The 27,327-nt window shown below is 39.9% G+C and overlaps 1 protein-coding gene across 16 annotated transcripts in view; it reads left to right on the top strand.

Moving 5' to 3' along the window:
• Positions 1–27,327, top strand: part of TTLL5 (tubulin tyrosine ligase like 5) — a 240,495-nt gene that overhangs the window by 150,571 nt on the left and 62,597 nt on the right. For all 16 annotated transcript variants that reach the window (XR_012494588.1, XM_074327194.1, XM_019733592.2 and 13 more), the window contains one exon: positions 15,693–15,888. Coding sequence is in view for 15 of the 16 variants with exons in the window: in XM_074327194.1 (XP_074183295.1) it covers positions 15,693–15,888 (196 nt within the window). In the remaining variant the exon portion in view is untranslated. The remainder of the gene's footprint in view (positions 1–15,692; positions 15,889–27,327) is intronic.

The raw sequence follows: 27,327 nt of genomic DNA, 5'->3' as shown, positions 1-27,327 counted from the left end.
ACTATGCCCCTGGAAACTTTTGGGCCTGTTAGTCATCATTTCTTCTGTCCTGTTTATTCATTTCTCTGTCATTCTGTCTGACTTTCTGGGGACTTCCCCTAGTAATTTTCTATACTATCTACTTTTCTAAGTCTGACTTGGTACATGCTGTAAAGTTAAGAAATGTTGTGAGTTTCAAATTTCTTCCAGTTCAAAATAGTTTATACAATGCTGAATCAAAGGGGGGTAAAATATATGTGTGTGTGTGTGTGTATATATATATGTATATATGTATATACATATATATATATACACACACACATATATAATTATAATAATATATTATAATGCAATAGTATATATAGTTGTATATTCCTATTTCCTATAGACTAAAATATTTATGTCCGTACGTTATAAAATTAATTGTACAAGTACTACACACATGTAGCCACATCATAAAATAATCTAATAGAAATATATACAGATTCTGAGGAAATAAAGTCCCCTCCTCAGAGGTAGCCACATGAAAAGGTGGATTTGTATATTTTTCTGTGACTTTCTTTCCCCTGATGTGTCCATGTTTTCTCAGTTTGTTCATATAAACTTACTTTAATATTTTTAGCCAGTGTGTGGTTTTCCAGAGTCTGAATGTCCCCTAACTTATGTTACCATTCTCCTATTACAGGGCACTAAGTGGCATCCAGTTTAGGCATCTGTACAGAAGACCTTGTACATATATCTTTGTGCGCATGTGCAAGTTTTTCCATCAGCTGTGTTCCAAGAAGTGGAATTCGGTGGATCAAATGCTATGCATACCTTGAATTCTTATAGATACTGTCAAATTGGCATCTAAAAGGGCTGTACCAACCTATCCTCCCATCTGAAGGTGCCCTTTTCCCCACACCCTTGCCAGCATTGCAGGTGTCCCCCTGATCCGTCTCTCTGGCCTCTGGACTGTCACTTAGCCCTTTTGTACAAATTCTCTCCTGTTTTTACTGATGATGGAATTAGGACTAGACCCTGTCTTTAGATACATTACTTTAGGGGTGCTTTATTTTAGGGCAGGAGTACAACTGAGATAGGGCCAAGAAGCAGGAAGGTAATGGGTTCTTAGTGGGCTCTTTCTTTGCTTAAATATCAGTTAAGCCTAGAAAGAACCCCTGTGAGTCAGCTTCTTTCTCCCACACTACTTAGGTGCCTTTCTCTCCTGGGTTTTGTTTTTTTTCGTGTGTTTTTTTTTTAATGATTTCATCCAAGGAGCCTGACCCTTCCCCCTCTCAATAATGAATAACCAGAAAAGTCACAGAACCCAACAGATTGAGTGAAGGAAGCTTAAGGAAAATATTAAAAAGAAAGAAAAGTGTTTGATGTACTTTTAATATAAAATGTGGAAAAAGTAGAAAAAGGGTGGGGGTTGGGGAAAGGAGGGAGGAGAGAGATTATTCACAGTAATGGGAACCAAATGTTGGCTGGGAAAGCTGCAGCATTCTCACACTCTTCCTGTAAACCCCGCGGCTTTTCAAAGTGATAATAACGGATAGCCAACAGCACAGGACACGCCTTAACCCTTCCGTACCTGCACAGCTCCTTCCAGCCAGCTTTTCAGAGGTGATGCATGGAGAGTTTCTGTGTCCCTTCTACTGTTACGGCCAAAAAGAAGGAAGGTGGAGGCCAGTAGTAGAACAATAAGAGAAAAACTGTTTGCTGAGACACCTGACAGAAACGCCTACGTTTCTCTTTCTAGCTTAGGCTTCAATACCGGACCACGAGCAGCCTGCTTGGCCACTAGATTATCAGCCTTGAGTGATGTGATCTTCTCCTCGTGCTCTCTAAAGGGGAACTTAAACGGAGACGAGAACCCCCGTGTGACAGACAGGCAGTCTCTCTCCATCAGTAATAATTCGACTCCACGAAACCCTCTGTGGAGCCTGCAGTCCTTTGGGTGCTGGCATGGAAGTATGTGTGCTCCTCTGGGGGGCTCCAGCCTTTGTTTCTCTTGGAAGGCCACACCTGCCCCTGTGGAACTGAGATACAAAGATGGTGTGGAGCTGAAGGGCATTCCCTGACCTTACGGCTCCCAGGTGGTCAAGTACAGGCACTTGTCTCTTGGCCTAGCCATTTAGCTACAGAGGGACAATGAAAAGGGGGGACGGAATTAATGAAGTTCCTGGTTCAGCGGGCTCTTCCATCTAGGTTTGAATTTGGTTCAAGCTCCTTTAAAAGTTCATCGTGCCTGAGAACCTTCTTTAGGTCAGATATTTGCCATTGCCTAGGGGCAGCCCCCGCACAGTAGGGCAGGCCGCGCTGTAGAGCAGACAAGTGCCGAGTGCCGGACTCTGCACTCGGCTGAGCAGGCTGCTGGGCCTCTCGGCACCTCAGTCGTGTAACGAGGCGCTGCTCGGCTCTGCCTGCTCACAGCGTTACAGGTTTGAGTGAGTTAAAGCATGGAACACATTTAGCACACTGCCTGGCATCTACTCTTCTCTGTCTTCATTGTTATCCTCATATTGCCTACAGCTAAAACTGAAACATCTCTTTTGGTTCAAATGCTTTTAAAAATCATCTCTGGGATGATTTTACAGTTTTACATTTTACATTTAAGTCTGTAATCCATTTTGAATTGATTCTTATAAGAAGTAGGAAGTTTAGGTTGAGGTTCATTTTTTTTGCCTGTGGATGTACAGTTGCTCCAGCCCTATTTGTTAACAAACAAACAGCTTAAGCAGGTTATTAGCCTTTCTCCAGTGTATTGGGGTGTTTTTTTTTTAAATTTTCAAATCTCAGTTGAGCATACTTGTGTGGGTCTTGGATGATTTTAGTATTCCCAAAACAAAGGCCTATAGCAATAATAATTTGTTAGAAAATCTTTAGCAAGGATTATTTTAATTTCTAATCTTAGGTATTTAACCTAAGCCCCAGTTTCCTCATCTGTAAAATAGAATAGTAGTCATAGCTTTCTCGGTGGGTTGCTATGAAAGCTCGCCATGGTAAGGCATGTAAAGGGCTTAGCTTGAAGGTGGGCAGTTAGACGGCCCTCATGCCAATGGTGTAAGGTTTTTCCGTGCTTGGCCATCCTAAGCCACTCACTCATGCCCTTTGCCTTCCCTGAACCTTAGCCTTCTCATTGTAGCTTCATATGAGCAAATGGATGGTTCCAAATAAAGCTTCTGTGTTGTGCTTTGCTTGGATGGCAGTTTTGACCAGTAACATTTCTATTTTGGAACATGTGAGAGATCCATGTCTTACCAGCTTTCATTACGTCATCTCTCTACCACCCCCACCATTTGGCCACAGTGGATTTCCTATTGTTCCCTGCTCTTTTTATATGCTATTCCTTCTACCTGGAATGTCCTTTCCAGTTGTCAAATTGTTGGTACTCTTTTGACACTGCCTCCACTTTGAAGTCTTCCTTGATTTCCCCCACAGGAAGTTACTCCCTTCCTCTTATTTTCTAAAGCTAGTGTCCTGTTCCCAGCACAGTGGCATACAGAGTTTGGGGAGGAGCAGGAGTTTTTTTCTTAAAAAAATACACATATTTTTAAATACATAAATGAAATACAGCCATATGTCTTGGCTTTAATATTAAATGATAAAAGCTGGATAATATAATTATAATGTACTAGAATAAGACTGGAATGAAATTTCCCAAACCACCATGGTTGCAGAATGGGACTATGGTTGACTTTTTCCTCCTTCACGCTTTTCAATATTGATATAATTTTATAGTTAGCATGTATTAAATTGATTTTTATGTTTAACATGCCCTGTGACTTGTTATTAATTCAGAAATATTTCTCCCTTATTTTGAAGTGATAAGAGTCTATTCTGCCATTTGTTAAAGATAGGAACGAAAGGCAGAGGGGCAGGGAACTGACATTGCTTGAGTGCCTAGTTCATGCCGTATCGTGTGCGTAGGGGGCTTTATCCCATTTATTTCTGAAACCCTGGCTGTAACGTGGGTCTTGTTATCTTCAAGTACAGATGATGAAATAGCCTCAGAGAGATTGACATTTGAGTCCAGCTCTTCCTGATGTGAAAGCTCATGCTCTTTTCACTAGTTTAACTTCTCTGCTTGTAGGGAGAGGAAAATCAGTACAGTCTTTTCACACTGTCATCCCGGGCTGGTCTAGACCTATTTATTAATGATGATAATGTGCAAAGGGGAAGTGGAAATATTTCTGAAAATAAACTCGATGGAGCATAAGAAACAGTCTTTCTGTGAACAAAAGTGAAGAAAAATTTAGTAGTTGGAATAGTATAGTTCGGCATTACAAATATCTTTCCCATAGTCTATGAATCTGTACAATTTTTCACTTTCACCAGACATTAATACCATGCTTTGTGTGTGGGCAGAAAACATTAAGAGTCTGAAGAAATGAACTATAAGTTTATGGCTTGTGTTTACAATTTGGATTAAATTTCTACTTGCTTTGTATGCTGACTCTTCTGGATATAACTTAATTTCTTTCACAGATTTGAACCAGCAGATCAGGCCGATTAGAACGGCTGCTTTAGATGGTGGGTAGTTCCATACAAGGGAAAGCTCGTGACTCTAGGGGATGGAAAGTGTGGATTTTGGGTCCTCTTGGTTTCTTACAATGGCCTGATCATACAGGTGCTGGTCAACACGTCTTACGAATGTGATTTGTCGTTTTAGCTTTGGTTTAACAAATATTGTTCAACAGCTATGGTATTTTAGAAGGGAACGATCACTTCTGTTTTTTGGCTAAGATTACGTGTAGAAGAAAACCAGGATTCATGAAAAGGATGTAAAGAAGAAGAAGATAATGAAAGATGTCCCTTTTAGTTTCCTGGCCATTTATGGACTCAGTTTGTGGGGAATCGGGCCATTGCCAGACTCAGAGATGAATCATACATGTCTTCATCAGCAAGTGTAATGTCTGGATTTAGAGCTCTTAGAGGTAAAGAATTTTAGTTTGATTCAACCCCTAAAATACAAATTCTGTATTTCTGTTTTTATCATATTCATACCAAAACTGATTAGCTTCTCTATACCAAAAGGACCTAGTTTGCCATATGAGAATATGGATTTCCTATTGATCTCTGAGGAATCCATTGAACCTCAAAAATAAGATCACATGTAAGAAGTAATAGTAGCTAAGAGTAACAGGTAGTACTTACGGTATGCCAGGTATGCCAGTCCCGTACTGCTTCATGTATCTGAACTCATTCAACAGCTAACTTTTACTACTGTGTTTCCCTGAAAATAAGACCTAGCGTCTTTGGAGCAAAAATTAATGTAAGACCTCATCTCACATTGGTTAGATAAGACCTTATAGTAAAATAAGACCGGGTCTTATATTAATTTTTGCTCCAAAAGACACATTCGAGCTGATTGTCCGGCTAGGTCTTATTTTCGGGGAAACACGGTATGTGCCAGTGACCATTCTCAAAGCTTTACATGTATTTCCTGGTTTAGTGCTCCCAGCTGTTCTGTGAGATAAGTACTGTTATCACCCCCATTTTACAGAGGAAGAGACTACGCACAGAGAAATGAAGTGACTTGCCCAAGATGACACAATAGTGAATGGCCGTCAGGATTCCAACCAAGCCCGGGGTCACAGAGTCCATTCTTAACCTCTCTGCCAGTGAATCTCAGTGGTGTGTGTCTAAGTCACGTGAAGAGTTTGTTAACACACAGACTGATTGCTGGGCCCAACCCCAGAGTTTCTGGTTTCAGTAGATGTGGGATGAGGCTGGATTATTTTCATTTTTAATAAGCTCCCATTTTTAATAAGTGATGCAGTGCTGTTGGTCCAGGGACCACACTTTGAGCACCACTGTCCTGTACCACGGCTGCCTCTCCTGGGGCGGGTCGTGAGTTAGCATTCAATGCAAGCAGCTGAGGACCAGGATAATGAGTTGTAACGGTCTGATCCTATCAGAGGCAGGTGCCTGCATTTCTCGCCAGCTGTGACCTTGGACTCAGCAGCCCCACTAGTAAATCTCGAGGACAGCAGATTCCAGTAGACTTGTCTTGACATAACAGAAGCATATGCTATTGTAGCCAGGCCCTGGACTTGATGATTAAGAGGCCAGTTCCTAATACAATGAAGGTTTGTTTCCACTTTGTTTCCACTTTGAAGGTAAGGAAAAGGCCTGACCATTAGTACACATTTTATTTCCCTTCCTTTAAAAGGCCCTATGGCTTTTAAAAAATATCATATTTCTTGTGATTTCCCCAGTGTTTTCGTACTTTATTTTTTAAAAAATCTTTATTTCTAAGGAAAAGAAAACTGACAGGTGGAGGTTTTAAAAAAGAAAGAAAGGTGGAGTTTTTGGAGTTGTCTCCCATTTCCCTTGGCCAATTAAAGAAAGGGGGCAGAGACAGGTTACTGGAGCCAGAAAAGCTGTAGACTTGACTGTTCCAAGTTGCCTGCTGTTTTGCTTCCTGGGGAGAAGAGGAGAAACGAAAGGAGCCTAATGTGATGAGGCAGGAATTCTAAATTTGTGACACTTTTGCAGGCTGTGTACACTGGGTCTGAACCCAGCTTCAATTCAATGTAGAAGTAGTTGGAAACTGGCATGTCAGCTGCCCGAGGCAGTCTGCACATTAATTTTCACTTTGAAAACGTTTCTCAGCTTGTCTTTGCAGGGTGTGAAAGCTAGGTGATGGTGGTCCAGTTTTACAAGGGCCAGCTGTGCTCCTGTGTACCTGCATTGTTGGTACAAAGGCATCAGACTGTGATAAAAATCCTGCTGATCTGGATTCAATCTTCCTTGTCGAATGAACGGGTGTCAGGGAGTTCTCTTTTGGCTTCCTTAAAGGTCACTCTTTGCTCACTTCTTTTTTAGTTCACATTTTTCAGGCTTCATGTGGTATGCTGGTTATGCCAAAGTAAAGAAGTGGATCAAAGAGTTCTTGTTAATAAGGCTAAGGATCAATCTGAATGTTCAGATCCAGACTGCTAATAGGGCAGGGACCAAGGAGTCTCCATGTACAGGACTGGTGGCTCCCGGAATCCTAAGTTGCTTTCTAGACCAGTGCTGTGAACTTCACCTTTTGAAAGGTTTGGTTTTTACATCCAGCTTTGTGTTCCCTAAAGCCTGCCCCCAGAGGCTCTGCCAGATGTACTGAGAAATCTAACTTTGTCCTTATTTTCTCCTCCTGGAGATCATTCCGCCAGACATGGAGTGGTACGAGTGTGAAGACAGCAGAAGTCGGGTTCACATTCCCTATCCATTGTCATTGGCTGGGATCTTGCTGCACTTTTAAAGGACAGGGGTGTCAGCTCTTAGCTTTTGACGTGATACCTCTGTGTGTCCTTCCCAAATTTATGTTATTGTCACAGAGTATTTGATAAAATCAAAGTAGTTAGCCAAAATATCCCCCCTAGACTTCTTCCAGTCGTCACTACTGCTTCCTTTTCTGTATCTCCACTAACTCACTGAATAAGCATAAAGCTCCCCTTTCAATTGCTGGTATTTATGTATTTCAAATTGTATATCTTATTTGGATCCTACTCATGGTCTTAATCTCTTTTGAGTCTTGCGTCATTTTTTGGGGGGGCTAATAATTGATTTTGAGCCACCTTATTTTGTTTTATTTGTTTCTTTGCTTTTATTTTTATTTTTGCTAGTAATACAACATCTAAAACTTTGGTCTAATTCAGAGACCTTAAAAATAGTCAAATAAAATGAGAATTTGTATACTTTAGCTTTTTAAAACAATTTGTCAGCTAATGGTATTTTAGTGAATCTGTATATGGATATCTCAGTTTGCGGTTGCTTTCTTTAGAAAGGAAGGCTGCAGTGTAAAGAGACTGAGTTCTTCATTAGCAAGTGGAATTAGGAAGTTAAATGTTCATGGGTTAGATGTGGAAACAGGGCTGGCTTCATGGAACCACTTTATTTTAATTTGTTATCCCACTTCTCCTTTCAGCTTTTCTATAGAGATGTGTAGTAAACAGTAGGTGATAGGTTTATTTTGGGGGTGCCAATCATATACAGTCTCCTCCTTATTTAAGTTCTTAGTTCAGTGCACATCGTTCTCCAATCCAAGCCAGTTATTCCTCAAGGCAAATGAAACTCACAAGAGTCAAGCTATTGAATCAGTCTTATTTTCTTAATAATTGAATTACTATGTCCAAAGAGGAGTAATTCTTATGATTACTAATTTGCGATTTATGGTTCTAGCTCTTGTGGTTGTGATTCAGTGTATGATTTAATGCAACGAAGGAGCTCACACACTGGGAAAGGAAGGGAAGAGATGAAATAAATTAGATGCTGAATATATAAATTGGTAATTGTGATGTCAGTTTCAGGCCAAACTCTAACAGATTAGCAAATCAATGATTTGGCAGCTCGTAGAGAAGGAAAAGGGAATCACTTAAGCCCAGCATTGATTCATGAAAAAAATAAGTCATGCTAGACTAAGCCTCATTTTTCTTCATGGTAGAATTACTTTAGTAAGAGAAGATTGGGGGACTAAAATGAATTACTGTAACTGAGTTTAGGCAAGGCATAATGAACTCTTGTGAGCATGAAAGAGAACTGTGACCGAGATAATCCTATCATTAGGAATATTTGGTGACTAAATAGGCAACCATCCCCAAGCAATTAATCAGTGTAAGTTTGATAATTAAATCTCTGGGGTTCTGTCATAGGCTCACTAGTTCACCATTTTTATCAATGAATTAATTTATCCATTCACATGTATTTAGGTACCTACTGTATGCTACACGCTTAACTATCTAATATCTAGAAGATATGCTAATCCTATTTTCAGATGACACAAAGTAGGGTAGGATACTGAATACCTTGGTTGGAAATCAGGGTTCACAATGATTTAAACATATTAGAATTATGAGTATACTTCATGCAATTTAGTAAGGAAAAACACAAAGCTATTCACATGGTTTCCAAAATTCAAGTGTCAAGAAGGTTTAAGGGTTTAGGTTGACTTTTAGTGTAAGGGAAGGTAACGGTGGAGTAAGAACTGCCAAAAGCCAGTACTGTTAGGTGGGAAAAATTTCACGACATATTGCCAGATGGAAAAAAGCAGGCCATAAAGCAGATAGTACAGAATCACTGTTTGTGTGAGGGAAATGACACACAGAGGAAGTATATACCTCAAAATGTCAACAAAATGTTTATAGTAGCCGCCTTTGGTTGTTGAATGACAGAGAGGTGACTTTTGGTTTTTGCCTTTCTTTTTGTGTTTTTCAGGTTTATGGCATTGAGGATATACTGTTTTTGCTCCTTAAAAAAGCAAACAAACAAAACTCCTGTTTTGTTTCATTTTGAAAAGGCGAAGGGAGCGATAGCCACTGCTGATAACTTAGGCTTTTATTAACAGAGGTGGCAGGAGGCTTAGGATTCTCTCGGACCCCATAGATCAGTGCTCACATCCTCTGCCTGAACGGCTGTCCCTCCCTGGTAATCAGCATTATTAGTGAACCCCCACGTCCCCACTGGGCCTGCGCCCTGCCTCTGCTTAGCGCATTCTCTGGCTGGCTTGGCCGGGAGCAGCCGGCCTCCATTGTGGGGAATCCTCTTCAGGCGGCGGCTGCCATGCAGCAGCTCTCTGGCACCCTGCTCACACACACTGAGCAGCTCTTGAGTCCTTTTCCAGATCTATTAGATTGGCTCCCCCATTTATCATCCAGGTTACCCCATCTGGACACAATACTTGGTAAGGGGGTTATAAATAGTACTTTGCTGGTCTTCGAAGAATAGAATTGCTCACACCTGTTCCTTGGTGCCCTGATTGTTCGTTTTCCCAAAGGTTTGGATCTACTTTCCCTGGGAAGAATGTTAATAATAGCAGCTCACATTTATTGAGCATTTGTTACGCGTGCCAGGCATTGTGCTAAATGCTTTACGTGTATCACCACCTTTAATTCTTGGACCCGCCCTGTGAGAGGTGGGATTGATTTGCAGTCCCATTTGACAGCTGAAGAAACCAAGAGAGGTTGAGAATGTTGCTTGAAGTGGTAGAGCCAGGATTTGAACCTAGCAGCCTTGTTCTAGAGCCCAGCTCCTGGTCACTCAGTGGTGTGGCCTCCCGTTCTGAGGGTCACCCAGTTCAGAACCAGTGGTGCAGGTCCAGGGGCACGCGGCCTCTGCTCTTCCTCCAGAGCTTTGTCACTAACCCAGCTTTTGCATTGCTTTTGAGTCCTTTCCAGCATTCAAAACCTTTTATTTCTTTTTGCCTGCTTTCTTGGATTATTTTTTAAAATCCTTTCCCAAGAGCCTTTCATTCTCTCAAATAAACAAAATATTTAAAGGTTTTTAAGCCCTTTTACTCTGTTCTCAAGCAGGAAGAGCAACTAGCATTTATAATTTCATATAGTTTTGTGCATATAGGTCGTCAAAAGTTCAGTTTTTTTACAGATAATTTCTGAGCTTTTCTGTATCTTTAACACTACCTTTGTTGTACCTCAACTCTTCCTACGAAAGGACTATCTCAATATAACTCCATAGATTCAAAACAGAAAATGTGAAAGTGTGTATAGTGTTATCTCAAGGAGCAAACTCAAAGGGAATAAATAGTTTAGTCTTTAGCACCTGCATTTTCAGAGATCATTGTAAACTTGCATTCCAACATCAAAATTCTCTGAGGAATCAAAGCATCTGTCACCAGGAGTATAAAATCTCTTGGCAGGTACGTCTAACTCATTCCACTTAAATAATTTTAGGCACAAATTTCATTTGGCTAACTATCACTGTTCCCAGTCAGCAGTTACCAACAGCAAGTCTCACGCCTTTTTAGTGGATGGTTTCAGTATTATTTATTAATAACCCCAAAGCCAAGGAAATGCCCCCACCCCACCCCACAGCACCCCAAAGCCAAGGGAGGGCCCCACCACATTATGTAATGCCTCTTTGATCATGTCGCCTCCTTATTCTGGCCAGCACTGTGTCCTGCCTGTGGGAGCCCTTCTGTCAGCTAGGATTTTCAGCATTTACAGCACTTTTGCAGCACTTACTATGTGCCACAATGGCTTTGTTTGAGATTGGGAATTTATAGACAAATAAGATGCAGCCTCTGATGTCCTTAAGTATCTACACATTCTATAAAATGCCTTAGAAATGGGTGGATATTCTTTCTTGTGAGATTCTCTCTAGAAAGTACTTCCTTCAAGGCTTTAAGGAGCTTTTCATTAGATGTACCCTTGGCATTTTGAGCAGCACACGTTTCCCCAGTGCAGGGCTCTCACTCCCATCACTGGATACTTAGCACCCTTGACCTCCACCTATTAAATGTCAACAATCCCCCACCCCCATTTTTATGACATTTGAAAGCACACACACATACTCCCCAACACCCTCAAGAGAGGCAGGGGTGTCCCTGTACATGGTGGCTCAGATTTTGCTGCGATTGGGTGGAGAAGGCTGGGGAAATGGACTGTGGAATCGTACTCGGTCACATTCTTTTGTCTCATCCCTCCTCTCCGCTCTTGTGACATCGCATCCTTCGCGGCAGATCTTGACATTGAAAGCATATCTTTCTGGAGAGTGCAACAGCCTGCTGAAGAGATTTTACTCTGCTAAAGACCAGTGCATTTCACATATTGTCTCCAAGTTCCTTAGAACCTACGTCCCTTTGATGGAGCAGATATTACTGCAAAGGGAAAAGCATAGCCCTTTAGTGTGTATTGGTTGGAGGCGTTCTGCAGGAAGGCAGTTATGGCGAGAAACATTTAGTCCTGCAATGCCACAGTGTAACGTAGAAAGTAAGATGAAATTCTAAATGAATATGCTAATGAGGCTGTGGTATTCAGAAAAACGTACCATAGTGTTGCTTATTAGCTACATATGTAGTAAGCGTGAAATACAGCACAGTTCACTTTGAATCTTTGAATCAAATGTTAAACATTCTAAGCATTTCCACAGCTAGCTTTCTTGGCCCTATATACTCTCTTCTAGAAATAATATAAAACTATTAGAAGTTATTTACAGGGAATATGTACAATATTGTATTTTAGTATTGAGCAAAGAATAAATACTAAATGAATAAAAGAATAGAAGCTATATTTTAGAATAATGAATCTCAAAGTTTTGGTGGGAGTACAAAATGTATGACTAATAAATTAGAGTGACTCCAGGCTCGAGAAAGTGGGATGGAATTTTGGGTGGAAATGGAAACTCTAAGATGCCATAGAAAGGAATGTATCGATACATAATCTCAGACAAAGCCCAACTGAGGGTGTACCTGTGTCAGTTGTTACAGCATTTGCATATTGCAAATCCCAAAGGCTTGTGCTTTAATTGTGAGCTATCATGGCCCGAGTAACAGCCCACGTAATTCAAAGCGAGTAAGTTTCTCATGGCGCTTAACCACATTGCCCTCCACAGCTGACCACTCCTGCCCCCGCACAGTGTTGCACTGTAAAAATTCCTGCCTCTGCTAAAAGCCTCTATTTGCTTGAGGAACTTCCTTTTGTGATTTGGAGGCTGGGCCTATGTTACTGATGAGATTAAAAACAGCTTTCACTATAAAAGTTTATGATGTTGCAGTCTGTTCAATATGTATGCAGTTGGATGAATAAACCTCCTCTTATCCAAAGTCCCTTATTTGATCTACTCTTGCGCACTGTCCTACCCGTTTCATCCACAGACTCCTGCTTTGTGTGCGCACACCTGAGCATCTGTCCCTGGTCATCGCCAAATACGGGGGCCTCGTTACAGACTCTGATGTCCAATATACAACAAGACATTAAATTAAACACCTTTTAGTAATATTGGTTATTAAAGCAGCTTTTAGAAATAAAACCAATCTAGCTAACCAGTGAGATGAATTCTGATATAAACTACATGGTTACATAAATGCTTTAATATCTAATCCCTGAGTCTAGATTGCTACTTGTGGCAAGAAACTTCTCCCATAACCAGCATACCAGGAGTGGAAGCAGAATCATAACTGATAAGTTTTCTAACCATTGGTCCAGTTATGGTAAATAATGGTTTTATTCTAGATTACATACCTGCCCTAATTGGTATAGAGACCTCCAGGAAGCGCCTGTTCCCTTGTTCATTGGATGGGCCCACTCCTGCCCTGAACCTTCTCTTCTCCTCCCTGGGACAGTACCATTCTCCATTGCCCCCTCATTCCACTGAGAGCTCACTCAGTTCCCCTGGCTATTCTTGCATGTTTTCCCCAGTAAGCGTATCTCTTCCCTCACTAATGAGAAAAGAGATAACAGATTCCTCTGACCCCCTCCTTTCCTAAACAGGGAGTAACTCCTGTTTCCTCCCACTCAACTTCACTTGTGAATAATGTGAACCTTTTATTCATGTATTTAGGTACTTATTTGTATTCGACCATTGGTGGCCATATTTCTCCATACCTCCGGAAGCCCCTGGGGAAAGAGCATGTCTTTTTAACTGTATAACAGTATGCACATTGCAGCATTTCCAAAGGTATTAGTGAAGATCAATTGTCGTACTCAAAAAAATTAATAAATAAGCTCCAAGCTTTTTGGTACTGTTCTCCAAGAATATTAGCTGAAAGTGAGTAATCATTGCAACTGAACTGTGGGAGCCAAACTGTGGGAGGAGATGAACAAGGCATGTGACATGTAAGAGGTGAGATTATGTGGGCGGAAAACCTTTCATCCGTGGACTTCAGAATACATTATGCAGACTTTCCCTTAACTAGGTATTTGGAAATCTCTTCGAGAGAGGCAGAGAACTGAAATGACCGAGATATGAGGGAGGTCAAGAAAGGAGCGTGGACTTGGGGACTCAGCAGACATTCCACTTTGCTCCCTCTCACAGGTCTCTGTTGGGTTCCGTAGGACCCAGGCTGTAAATAACCAGGTGGCCTGTAGGTTGGGACTCAGGAAGATCTGCGTTACCTGACCCCCAGGTGCAGCATCTCTGCCATGGAAGTGGCCACTAATACCTAAGGACATTTACAAAGGAAAGAATTACAGTGATTTAAATCACTATCCAGATTTCTCTTAAATCAGGCACGTTTCATTTCTCTAAGCCCCATTAACCAGGGTTTGGGGTAAAGTTGTTCACTACTGAAATTCTTAATGTGTCTCCTATGTACAGTTTTCTGGTCATTGTACCTTAAAAAGGAAAATGAAAATATACAGGGCAATTAAAGAAGGTTCAGAAAGTAACTAAAAGTGTTAAGGCAATGGAAGGGCTCCCAAATAAGACTGTTTTAAAATATATGGGGAACTTTAAAAAAAAATTGTGGTAAATTGTACATGACATAAAATTTACCATTCATAAGCGTGAAATTCATTGACATTTAGTACATCCACAGTGTTGTGCAGCCATCACCACCATCTATCTCCAGAACTTTCTCATCATCCCAAACTAAAACTCAGCACACATTAAACAATAACTCCCCATTCTCCTGCCTCCCCAGCCCCAGGCAACCACCATTGTACTTCATACCTTTATTAATTGGACTATTCTAGGTACCTTCTGTAAGTGAAATCATACAATACTTGTCCTTTTGTGACTGACTCATTTCACTTACCATAATGTCTTCAGAGTTCATCCACGTTGTTGCATGTGTCAGAAATTCCTTCCCTTTTAAAGCCGAATAATATTGCACTGTATGTATCACATTTTGTTTATCCATTCATCTGTTCATGGACAGTTGGGATGTTTTCACCTTTTGGCAGTTATGAGGAATGCCGCTCTGAACATTGGTGTACCTGTGTGAGTTCCTGCCTTCAGTTCTTTGGGGCATATACTCAGGAGTGGAATTGATGGAGCGATCATATGGTACTTTTGTTTTTAGTTTCTTGAGGAATCACAAGTGTTTTCCACAGCAGCCACACCATTTTTTACATTCCCACCAGCTATGCATGAGAGTTCCCATTTCTCCACATGTTTGCCAGCACTTTTTGTTGTCTATTTGTTTTGTTTTGTTTTTAATAATAGTCATCCTAATGGGTGGGAAGTGGTCTAAATGGGGACTTTGTTACCTGGAAGAAATGGACTGAGAGGGGGTAAGTAGGAATCTGTAGTTGTGAAGACTTTGACTCCTATGTGTACAGACAAGGCACCAGCACCTAAAATTTTAGAATTTGGGTAAGGAAGATCGTATTTAGCAAGTAGCGTGGCATAGATACTAAACGATCCCAAACGCCACAGGCCCATTACCTTTCTCATGTGTTCAGGCTAAATGTTAGCCTGGCGGGAGACCCTGTTGAAGTAAATTCAGAATAATGAAAAAAGTATCTTCTCACACCAGTTATGTCTTCCCATGATGGGAATAGAAGCTCAAATATAAATAAACACTTCTTTAAAAGACTTAATTCACAATTGGGTGGTTTGAAAAAACAAACAAACAAGAATTCTGTATAATTCACCCCTGGACTTTCGAAGTTACTGTTAGAGCAGTTGATTGTGCCTCTGTTCCCACCTTAAATTAACCTACTATCCTCCATGTGAAGCTCCTCTTGGAGGTCCATGTGGCTATCACAGGGGAGTGAAATTGCTGTTTTAATTATTTAACACTCAACAGATATTTATTGAGCATTGGTCACACACCAGGCCTTATAACAGCTCCGATTAGAATGGAGAGCAGAGCAGACCCTGTCTTTGTGTTCATGAAGCTGCAGCTCAGTGGGCGAGTTGGGAAATTTATGACACACATTGATTTGTAATTCCAAACTGTGTTTAGCTCTACAAAGGAAAAATACCTCCGTTTGTTTCTCCCCTTTCCTTTTGGTTATTCACACAACTACTCTAAGAAATCTGCTTTCTTTTCTTTTCAGGAGCCTCCAAACAGGTGGCTTTGCCTGGGAGGGAGAGGTAGAGAACAACGCGTACAGCAGGGCTACAGGGGTAATCCCCCAGCACAAGTATCACCCCACGGCAGGCAGCTACCAACTCCATTTTGCCCTGCAGCAACTTGAACAACAGAAACTTCAGTCCCAGCAGCTTCTGGACCAGAGTCGAGCCCGGCACCAGGTAAATCAAGATTAAGACTTTTCCATGTGCTGCCGTCTTCCTTCTGTTGGTAATAATAATAATGTCAATGGATTTTGAAATGTGGGAACAGTTTCCCAAAAGTTGACCAACACCACCATGGCTTGGATGGTTTATGGGGAATCTACTCTTAGGGAAGAAATGTTCTGAAGCCATAACATTGGCTTTCCTGGACGGTGATGCTGAACCAGTTTTGACATTCTTTCATTTGAATGTTTCTCCACAAAAGTCTCTATTGTAGTGTTTACCCTTTCTGTTGTATGCTCAATGAGACCCTCCCAGAGGGTCTAATTCCCAGATACCTAAAAGCTAGCATTTTAAAGAATTCTTTTCTAAATGGACTACGACCTTGCCTTCATAGACTTGGTATACACAAGCACACATATATATATACGTATATATATACACACATATATACGTATATATATATTTTTTATATATATATGTATATATATATATATATATATATATATATATATATATATATATATTTATTTTTTTTTAGCAGACAAAGCTGAGTTTTTTTTTTGTTTGTTTGTTTGTTTTTTTTGTTTGCTTGTTTGTTTTTATTGGGGAAGGGGAACAGGACTTTATTGGGGAACAGTGTGTACTTCCAGGCCTTTTTTCCAAGTCAAGTTGTTGTCCTTTCAATCTTAGTTGTGGAGGGTGCCGTTCAGCTTCAAGTTGTTGTCCTTTCAGTCTTAGTTGTGGAGGGCGCAGCTCAGCTCCAGGTCCAGTTGCCGTTGCTAGTTGCAAGGGGCACAGCCCACCATCCCTTGCGGGAGTCGAACCAGCAACCTTGTGGTTGAGAGGACGCACTCCAACCAACTGAGCCATCTGGGAGCTCAGCGACAGCTCAGCTCAAGGTGCCATGTTCAGTCTTAGTTGCAGGGGGTGGAGCCCACCACCCCTTGCGGGACTCGACAAATTGAACTGGCAACCTTGTGGTTGAGAGCCCATTGGTCCATATGGGAATCGAACCAGCAGCCTTTGGAATTAGGAGCATGGAGCTCTAACCGCCTGAGCCACCGAGCCGGCCCCACAAGCACATATTAATCCTTAATGATCTATCAAGATTTTCAAGGAATAAATCACTTTCAAGTTCTTCTTGTAGGAAAGTGTCATAAGTTAGGTTGTTAGTCTTCCGGTTTGATTGTTTGTACACAAAACAGTGTATATAAAAATGTAACAATATACTCAAAAATCCTTGCTGTCATGGAGTTTATGCTCTAGTGAAATACCGGTTCCCTACTCACTGTCTATAAAATGACAGAAACTCCTGAGTGTACGTCTAGGGGAGCTATAGAAGTATATTGCACTAGCCTATCTGTATGACCCCAACTACAGAGAATGGATGACTTCACTAAAAAGTCAGGCCATAACGAGTTAAATTTTTCTTGATGATTCAGGATTACTATTAGAATCAGTTACCATGTTCTACATGTTCTGTTGGGCTGAATCAGTATTAATTCTGAGCTTCCCTGATATTTGGTTGTGTGAAGAAATGTCTTATATCAGTTTGATCTCTTGTCATTTACTCTTTCTTATAAAAATGTAGTATGTAGTGTGCATTCGTTTGTGCAAAATTAATATTCACTCAAAGGCTAAGGCAGCATTTCCCAAAGTTTTATTTTCTTTTAAATAAAACAGTTATCATCATGCTCCCTATATTTACTTATCTTTTCAACTATTGTCTAGGTTCAGACATATTTTATTATTTCAATATCATTCATCACTTGATCATCCGTGATAGGGTACTCTGTGTATTATACTAATTCACCGTGATTGAGAAATTTTAAGTATTTGTGAGATAGTTCATTGGGTTGTTTTTACTGGAGAAATGTCCTGACTTCTTATCTGGAAAATTTGAAATGTGATATCTCATTTTGATCCTCATGCTGCCTTCTGTCAGGTAGAAATGTCCTGATGTAGAAAGCCTTTGGGATAGTGGAGGCATTTAAGCCAGTTTGCATTTTCACAATTGCAGATATAAATGTGCATTTTCTTTTAATCTGTGTAAAATTTTAAAAACTCTCTAACTTCAAACTCCCCATCATTCAGAGAACTTGAGAATCCCAGCTTGATCAGATGGTGAATACTGGAGGTATCACAGATAGCCTATTTCCCATCTGTGAGTATAATTTATGGCTCCAACATATCTAGACAGTTGATCTTTTAATTAATTTTTAATGCTTCCATACCTTGAAATGGTGGATGATTTTTTTTAAAAAAAAGAAAGAAAAAAGAAAGAGGTCCTTGCAGGGCATTGAAATTTTGAGGAAGGAGAGACAGTTTTGCTGATTTTCACTTTTAGAAACTGCTTCATGTGTAAGTCCTTCTCATTCTTTTGATTAGCTTCCAGCAACTCACATTCCTCTGAAAATTCAGAGGACTGCTGTTCTTGTGTGGATTTTTTTTTTTTCACTGAGGATTATACTGGTTTAGTTTCACTGAACTATGAAGTATATGGAAAATGTTTTTTAGAATCTGTCAGAATATCTGTCTTAGGGAGGAGTCAGAACTCCCAAGAAGGGAGTGTTATCTCATGTCTCCTGGAAGAGGAACAGAAAATCATTCATCACAATTTTATATATGTTTATAACATCATTTTGTTTATTCTCCCTGTTTTTCTCCACAGTTTTATTTAGGTAAAAATGAATAAGAGTGTGAAGTTCTGGGACTGGAAGGAGAGCGAAACAAAGTAAATTTTATTAGCTTGAAGAGTTTATAACTAATAAAATAGCAAATAAGATTTTAAATGTTCTAACAGTAAGAATATTTAGTAACTTAGGATACTTTATTTCAGAGGACATTAAGAATCACTCCACTAAAGGAACAAAGCCCTGCTAGATTTGTAAATCTCTGTTTTTAGCTATACCTGACCGTTATAATTATAACTAAATGGTTGATAGAGGCATGGTTTGCAGTCTCAGTATGGCCTGTATTTCTGTCCTTAGGTTAAGAAGTTAAAGAGTTTTTTAAAATTTACACAAATTAAAAAATATTGAAGATACGCACTTATGTCTGCAATTGTGAAAATGCAAACTGGGTTAAATGCCTCCACTATCCCAAAGATTTTCTAAATGAGGACATTTCTATCTGACATCTGACAGAAAGCAGTGTGATGATCAAAATGAGATGCTACAGTCCATATTTTCCAGATAAGAACCTTTTAGAACAGAGATGCTTTCTTATGAACTTCTTATGCTTTGAATTCGTTTTACTTAAGTGTAGGTAACCATTGATATAACTAACAATTTGGTTAGTTGCCTGTTTAAGAACAGTGAGTAGAATTGAAATTAGATTTATCTAGAATTCATCCACAAACAGAGACCTGTTTTGGAACAGGACATTAAAGGGGGTTTTATATCTTTTATTATAGTATTTATCACATATCACATCACATTATTTCATATTATATCATCTCATACTGTATTAATTATGTACATGGACAGTGCCTTTCAGAGTGATCTCCTAAAAATGTTTTGGGAAAGATCACGCAGCCTTTCTTGCATTCCATGCAGAGGAAGATCTCTATCTTTTTCTGCGCTTAACCAGCTTATTAAAGGTATTAATTCTGAGAAGACAAACTTTGATTCAGGATATGAGTTTGAACGTCGTCATCTCTAACCATTCATGTGGAGTAAGCTTTGCTCTTTATCTCTGTCTAGCATGTCACTCATAAATCTAGAAATTGTCATACGCTGAATCTCCCCCTACTAAAGACTGGTCCTGTAACATGGGCATGGGAGAGGAAAGTCACACGGAGCCACTGGCAAAGGTTTCCGGGGACAGGTACAAAGACATAAGTGTGATCCACTCCATTTGATAGAGAGCATGATAAACAAAATAAGACAAAATTGAAACTATGATCTGTTAAACACTGATGGGTAAAACCAGCAGTTTAAAAAAAAAAAAAAAGACATTGTTCTAAGAGCAGGGTTGGCCGACTTTTTCTATAAATGGCCATAGAGTAATATTTTAGACCTTTTGAGCCAGGCCATAGGGTCTCTGTGGAACCTATTCAACTCCTATGCCATGGTAGAATGAAAACAGCCATAGACGATATGAAAATAAATGTGTGGCTGTTTTCCAATAAAACTTTATTTACAAAAACAGGCGGCAGGCTGGATTTGGCCTGCAAGCCCTAGTTTGCAGACCCCTGGTTTTAAGTAACAGCACTTCCCCTTGGAGGGTCTGTTAAAACACCGATTGTTTGCCCAACCCCATTTCTGATTCAGTAGGTTTGGGATGGGGCTCAGTTGTTTCCATTTCTAAGTTCCCTGGTGGCGCTGACACTGCTCTTCTGGGGATCACACTTTGCGAACCACTGAACTAGAGAGGAAGGCATTAGAAATGTCTCCTCTTTGTTATTTGTTTTCTGTCCTTTGGAAGGGAGACTGGATATGTTAAAACTTAGCGTTGTCCTTATAAAATTTCAGGCAATCATTTTTTTATAGGAACTTTGTTTCTATCTTTTTCATTCCATCTACTATAGTCTCCTTATAAATAAGTTCTCCAAACTTGAAAACCTCCTTGCTCATTCTTATCAGGGTACATTGTGCTCAGCAATCACTGCTCCCAGGATTCAAGTTTCCTGGTGGACAAGAGATAAGTAATGCGACAGAGTCCTCCCTCTTTGTTTTAATAATAGTCAACACTTACTGTGGTCCAAGCACTAGTCCAGGAGCTTTACATATATTAATTGATTTAAAATGAGTTTGGGCTGGTTGGAGAAATCGCAGAATCTTGCTAGTCTAGGGATGGTGAAATGGCTCTTCCGTGTTGATGTGCCTGGTGTGCATCTCCTCTCTAGTTTTCCTCATTGCTTCCCATGTCCTCCTCACACTGGCTTCCTGCCCCTGAAGGAGAAGGATAAAAACTTTTCTTTCAGCTGAGTCGGGGGACTTTCTTGGGCAACACTGATTGCTGGTGACATCAGCATGCGTAGCCTCCATGCTGGGGTTTGCGAGGAGGGCTTCATGGCTGTGAGGCCCGACTGACCTGATTCTAATTGCCGACATTGAGCTGATGTTATTCTTGGCCCAGGACAGAGCGATTACTCAGTAGTTTCTGTTAAAGTGATCCTTTGTTAAACTTCTGCTCCCAACCCCCATCTCCTTCCCTCCCACTCTCTTCTCTGCCTCATCCAGACTGAAAAAAGCCCAAAAAGCCGAAAAATTAAGGACATTTTGATGGCCAGGGCAGAACTACTGAAATTTCTTTTAACAACAAAGTGGGAGAAGGGGATTTTAAATACATCTTAATTGTTCACTGGTTCCCAAAGCCCTTCACTTTTTAGTAGGCTTAATTTTCTACATAATAAGGTAATTCAAGGTGGGAGTAAACAGCATCCTAAATGCGTCTCCAGCTTCCACTCCATCTGCTCTTTACTTCCTCCTTCCCACCATGCCCAGTTTTACCAGACTAACTTAGATCCACTGAGGGCCAACAGAGACTAATGTTCCTATAACAAGCAGGGTGTAGGGTGCGGGGGCAGCTCAGTGTTCACATCAAGGGTCTTTCAATGTGCTAGTAACATCTTGAGCGCCATATGTAATGAGCGTTTTGCTGATGGTATGTGTGTACATGCACAGCCTCACAGGTGTGGAAAGGGTTCCCATATAAACCCAGCCAAGTCTTGTTATTCTGCTCCTAAAAGTTCATTGCATGTGTCTAGAAAAATTCTGCCCCTCTGCAGGAATGAATACTGTTTCTCCAAGTCTTCAGCTGCTGTATGTTTGTGTTGTGGGGGAGGGGAAAGAAAGAGAAATTCAGCAGGCACCCGGGCTTTTCCAGGCAGCCAGGAATAACACGCTCACTCCTCAGCGTGGCATAAAGAGAGCGAGCAAACAGACTGGCTGTGCAGGGCAGTCTTTCTACGTTTCTAACAGAGTATTCAAGAGGAAGGTTGGATTGGGGGTGTATGCAAGGGAAAGAACTTCTACCTGTGCACTTAAATTCCTGAAGCAGGTTGACCTGGCTGTCATAACCTACCACTGCTTTGTTTTTGTTTTGTTTCAGGTTATTTTTTGTTGTTTTGTTTCTCCTTCTGACCTTTTTCAGGAACTCACATTAACTCTTAGTTTCTAGGTGGTAGTGGTTATCATTATTATTATTAATTTTCCTAGAACCATTTGATTGAGTAGATTTTGCCAAACCAAACTCTTCTCTTCTTACCTAATACAAACACATTGGAAATATGTGAACTAATACATGTACGTAAAACTTATTCAGTTGGTTTGGAAATAGGCATGCTGGACAAGCTCTGGGGTCAGATAATCCGCAGTTATTTTAGACCTGTCCAGCTTCTGACATGGGACAGTTCATTCGAATCTCTTTGAACCTCGGTTTGCTTACCTCTACTATGGAGATGATAATATATAACTGTGGGTTATCATGAGGATGGTAATCCTTAGGACAGGCCGTGTGCGAAGCCCTGAACCAGACGTTTTCATTGTATTAGCGCATTTAATCCTCACAACTGCCCGGGTATGAGCCTCATTTTATAGGTGAAACAAAGAGCAGCATTTATGTAACTTTCTAAGAGTCACATACGTGTGTCCCCGAAAATAAGACCTGGCCGGACAATCAGCTCTAATGCATCTTTTGGGGCAAAAATTAATATAAGAGCCAGCCTTATTTTACTATAAGACTGGGTATAATATAATATATGATTAATATAATATAATATAATATAATATAATATAATATAATATAATACCAGGTCTTATATTAATTTTTGCTCCAAAAGACGCATTAGAGCTGCTTGTCCAGCTAGGTCTTCTTTTCGGGGAAACATGGTAAGTAATAAATGGGAGAGCTGGGATTAGAACACAGGTGTGTCACCCTCCACCATCCAGGCTCTCGGCTATCACTATATGCTGCCTCCCTGTCAATATATTAAGGCATTCAATAAATAGTAGCTATACGTATTATTACATAAATTTTAAGTTGCAGTTCCTACATTCAACAAGTACTTATTGACACCTATAAGACTGTATTTGAAAAGTTATTCTCAGGTATCTTAACTAGTCTCCTATTATTCATACTCGTATGTACTGTCACAAAAGAAAAGGTTTATTAAACATCTGTAAACTCAGACCTAGTATCCCAGTTACCACAGATTCTTAACAAAATGTCTTAAGAAGGCGTTCCTGGGCTTACCTCTTAGAAATGCCCATAATTTACTGCCGCCACCCCCATTCCTGCCCCCCTCGCCCATGCTTGTACTATTCAGTAATAGGGTCAGGGGCTATGAGTCGTGCAATATCCTGAAATATAATCTAAGAGTTTGGAAATTCGAAGCACTTGTGTGGGTTGTTATTAATCACCTAGGAATTACCTCTTCAATGGTCACTTTGGTTTTTCACCCTATTATTTTTACTCTACTATTTTAATTTTTTTTCTGTGATAGGTGTTTTTGAGAAGATTACCAGGAAACATGACAGGTGCCTACAAATGAGAATACTAACAGATGACACTTTTCCCCCATGAATATCATGCTTGCTTTTTCAATACCATATACATCTAATTCTTAATGCGTTATTACAATATAGACATCTGTTCATTATGCTGATTCATTACCAGTAAGTAATCGATGTCCCCTGGTTCCCACCAGGTTGTTTTCTAAGCTGCTGCTGAGTACGTCCGTCTGGAATCTCAAAAGGAGGAAGGTGGGGACAGGGAAACGGACATATAGTGAGTGTCTCTTGTATCCTAGATACATGTAGTGTTGTCTTCATTCCACTGATGAGGAAATTGACGCTCACAGAGTCCATAGCTAGGTAATTGCAGAGGTAGTATTCAAACCAGGTTGGAGGCTTCCAGAGCCTTTTCCACTCTACTACCCTCCTCTTGACAGAAGTGACTCTTCATTGGCTTCTTGTTTTACACATATATCATCTATCACCTAAGGCATTTTGATTTATTGCTGCTGCTATCCCCTCATATACACAAATATAAAAGAAAGGGTTAGTGTAATGAATCAAAATTCAGAACTCTGCATGGTTGTGGGGATATTAAAAGGCAGCTGTTCACCTATCAGCTGCTTGGGATTGGTCTTGTTTGTTGTACAGTATTAAAATGTGGTTTCACTACATCTGCCTGGTGACAAGTTTCGTTTCCTCCCTCCCTCTGTGACCTGTGGTTTGTTTCTGTTTGTGGGCATGTGAGGGACTGACTCGCAACAGTCACTTTGTGAGAGAAGGAAAGACCTCATCTGTAAACATAAAGAACCCTATCCTCGGAGATGGATGCAGCCATAGGAAAACGCTTCATGAACATATGACAGACAGCAACGTCTGTGCGACATGCACAGTAGGTCAACCCTGTGAGATTCTGAGCCAAATAAAACTACACATTTGAATACAGAGACAAGTTACATATTTATAATCTCTGAATTTAAAGTTGTCAGGGAACTTAGAGATTGCCTCATCTAATTATTTCATTTTGCTAACGAGGAAATGTAAAACACAGACACGTTATTAGGAGAACAAGGGCCCTGATATATGAATCATTTCCTGAAAGTACTAGCAAATCAAAGATAAATGAGACAATTGAAAATGAGGCCATGAATTAACTTTTTTTTACCAATTGAACTCTCAGTCTGGGGTCATTGCTGATCTTTTGAGGTTATTTTTATATACATATACGTATATATATTTATGCATATTTTAACTTTTATCATAAGTAATGATAATTTGCTTACAGACAAAATGTTTTTCAACCTTTTCTTCTTGGAGTAAAGCAAGTGAAATCTGTCTTTTAAATGCATCTGATGAAAATTGGACACATCGCTAGGTTTGCTTTAGATTTGCTTTGGAAGGGAGGTTTGATTTCAATGAATATAAAAGGAAGTCAGCATAATATATAAGGAAAGCAGAATAGTGTCCTGGGGCTCTGAAATCAGACTCCTCCATGGGTGTGGATCCCAGTTTACTACCTAGTAGCTATGTGGTCATGGACAAATTATGGAACCTTTTGTGCCTTGGTTTCTTCCTCTGTGTGTAGAGATAGATGATGATGGGACCTCCCTCAAATGCTTGGGAGGATTGCATGAGATAATAACGTGTAAAGTGCTTAGAGCAGTGCTGACCCATGGTAAAAGCTCAGTACAAAAGTTCATTGGTCTTATTATTATGTATTACTTTATTTCCATTGCAGTAAAAATCACATAATATAAATTGATCTTATTAACAGTGTTCAAGTGTACAGTATAATTGTTAACTACATGCACATTACTGTACAACAGATCATCATAATTTCTTCATCTTGCACGACTGAAACTGTACTGATCGAACAACTTCCCATTTCCCCCTCCCCTTAACCGCTGGCAACCACAATTCTACATTGTGTTTCCGTGAGTTTGATTACTTTAGATAACCTTATATAAGTGGAATCATGCAGTATTTGTCGCTTTGTGACTGGCCTATTTCCCTTAGCATAAAGTCCTGAAGGTTTATCCACCTTGTTGCATATGACAGGATTTCTTTATTTTAAGGCTGAATAATATTCTGTTGTATGTATATACATTTTCTTTATCCATTCATCTGTTGATGGGCATTTAGATTGCTTACACATCTTAGCTATCGTGAATAATGCTCCAGTGAACATGTGTGCAAATATCTCTTTCTATCATGTATTACTTTTAACCTTAAATGTACATGGCATTGTAATTCAATTTGGGGGGTTTTAGTTAAACCCCCTGTGCCAGAGCAGAAATTAGTTAAAATGATATTAAAGAAGGTGTTTTAGGAGAAGTTCAAGGCTCATAGAGTATTAATTAGCTACATTTTTTACTAATATTTGCTTACTTAGATAATCAAAAATATATGCCGATTAATTTGTTCACAAATTCTAGAGAGAAATGTGAGAAGAATAATTAATATGATAAAATGATTAAAAGAATATCTGTGTTGATTGTTAGCATGTTTTCCCAAAGGCATCAATGTCTTACAAACACAAAAAAGAAAAGACACAGCATTGGCGTGAAAATATGAGCCACCTTTTCATGGGACACATGCTATTTCTGTACAATAATCAAGGAAAGATAAGGAAATTATCTTCTCAGACATACTGATGGAAATGTAACTGGTACAACCTTTACAGGAGGCAATTTGAGAATATATATACGTATATACATAAATAAATATATATATATATATATATATATATATATATATATATATATATATATATATATATAAAATGGTTTAAAACAGCAGCAGCCACTGCCTTCTGATCTAGGCGTTCTAGTTCAAGGAAATTATTTTATGGAAATGATCCAGCATATGTGACAAGATATACATAACACGATTTTTATCACTGTACTTAAACAGCAAAACAGCATGACTCATGAGGGAGATCTTCCCTGATTATCCTGTTTCAAATGTTCCCTGTCCTGCCCTCCAGCACCTCCTGTCCCCCTTTCCAGCTTTATTTTACCTCATATTCTTGTTTATAGCTTATCTGGACCCAGTAGAATGTAAATGTCACAATGGTAGAACTTTTTTTCTGTTTTCTTTGTTCCCAGACCCCCAGCTCTTAGTACAATGCTTGCCACATAATGGACACTTGACAAATGTTTGTTGAGGAAATGAATGAATCTGATAGGTAAAAAATTAAATTTCACTTTTATTTGCATATTTTCATTACAAGTAGGTGAAATTTTAATAATGTTGGTGTACGGAAGGCCATTCTGAGCTTAATAATAAATTCACAAAGCATGAAGGGGAAAAAATGATAGATTTGATACATACCCAGCCCAAGACTGGTTCAAGTGTGTCAATCCTATTGAAAAATCAGCTCAGAGACCGCTGTTGCTACCTTTGGTGTGGTTAGATGAAGGAATCTGAGGCCCATGAGTATATCTGAGTATCTGTTTTTAGTGGTCTGCATTCCTTCTCAGATGTTAGCAAGTACAGTTGATTTCGGGACTGTCTGAAGCACAGTGGTGTCATTTGGTTGGTGAATAATAGTTTCCCCTAACTTGTTCTGTCCAGGTGAGCACCTGTGTTCACGTCCTTTACAGTAGATCGTTTGAGCTAGTAAGCGCCTTCTTCCTGGTTGCTAACGGAGAGGGAGCTGCTTATTGGATTTGAGAAGTGGAAGGATATGCCAGAGGACTTCCAGGATCTTGGGCAGCTCCAAGTTCTGTCTCCCGTGTTTGTGTCATTGGCCTTTCTCTGTGGGAACAGTAGCATCTTCAGGGTTTCTGCCCCTTCCCTGTCGGGGTCATAGCACAGCCCAGTGACATGGAGCCGTACCAGAAATTGTACTCTGTTTCTCTTGCTCAGCCTCCAGTCTTGTCCCAGCTGACAAACATTGTGAATGGAAGACAGCCAAGAACTCCATACAGTGTGAGACAAAGGCCTTTGGAAGCTTGCTTTTGCCAAAATAGAAACAGCTACCCTCACCCTC

This window comes from Rhinolophus sinicus, linkage group LG03, assembly GCF_036562045.2.
Source record: "Rhinolophus sinicus isolate RSC01 linkage group LG03, ASM3656204v1, whole genome shotgun sequence".
In the NCBI taxonomy this organism is placed as follows: domain Eukaryota; kingdom Metazoa; phylum Chordata; class Mammalia; order Chiroptera; family Rhinolophidae; genus Rhinolophus; species Rhinolophus sinicus.
The sequence above is the reverse complement of the archived record's forward strand: the minus strand, read 5'-3'. Positions and strand labels throughout refer to the sequence as shown.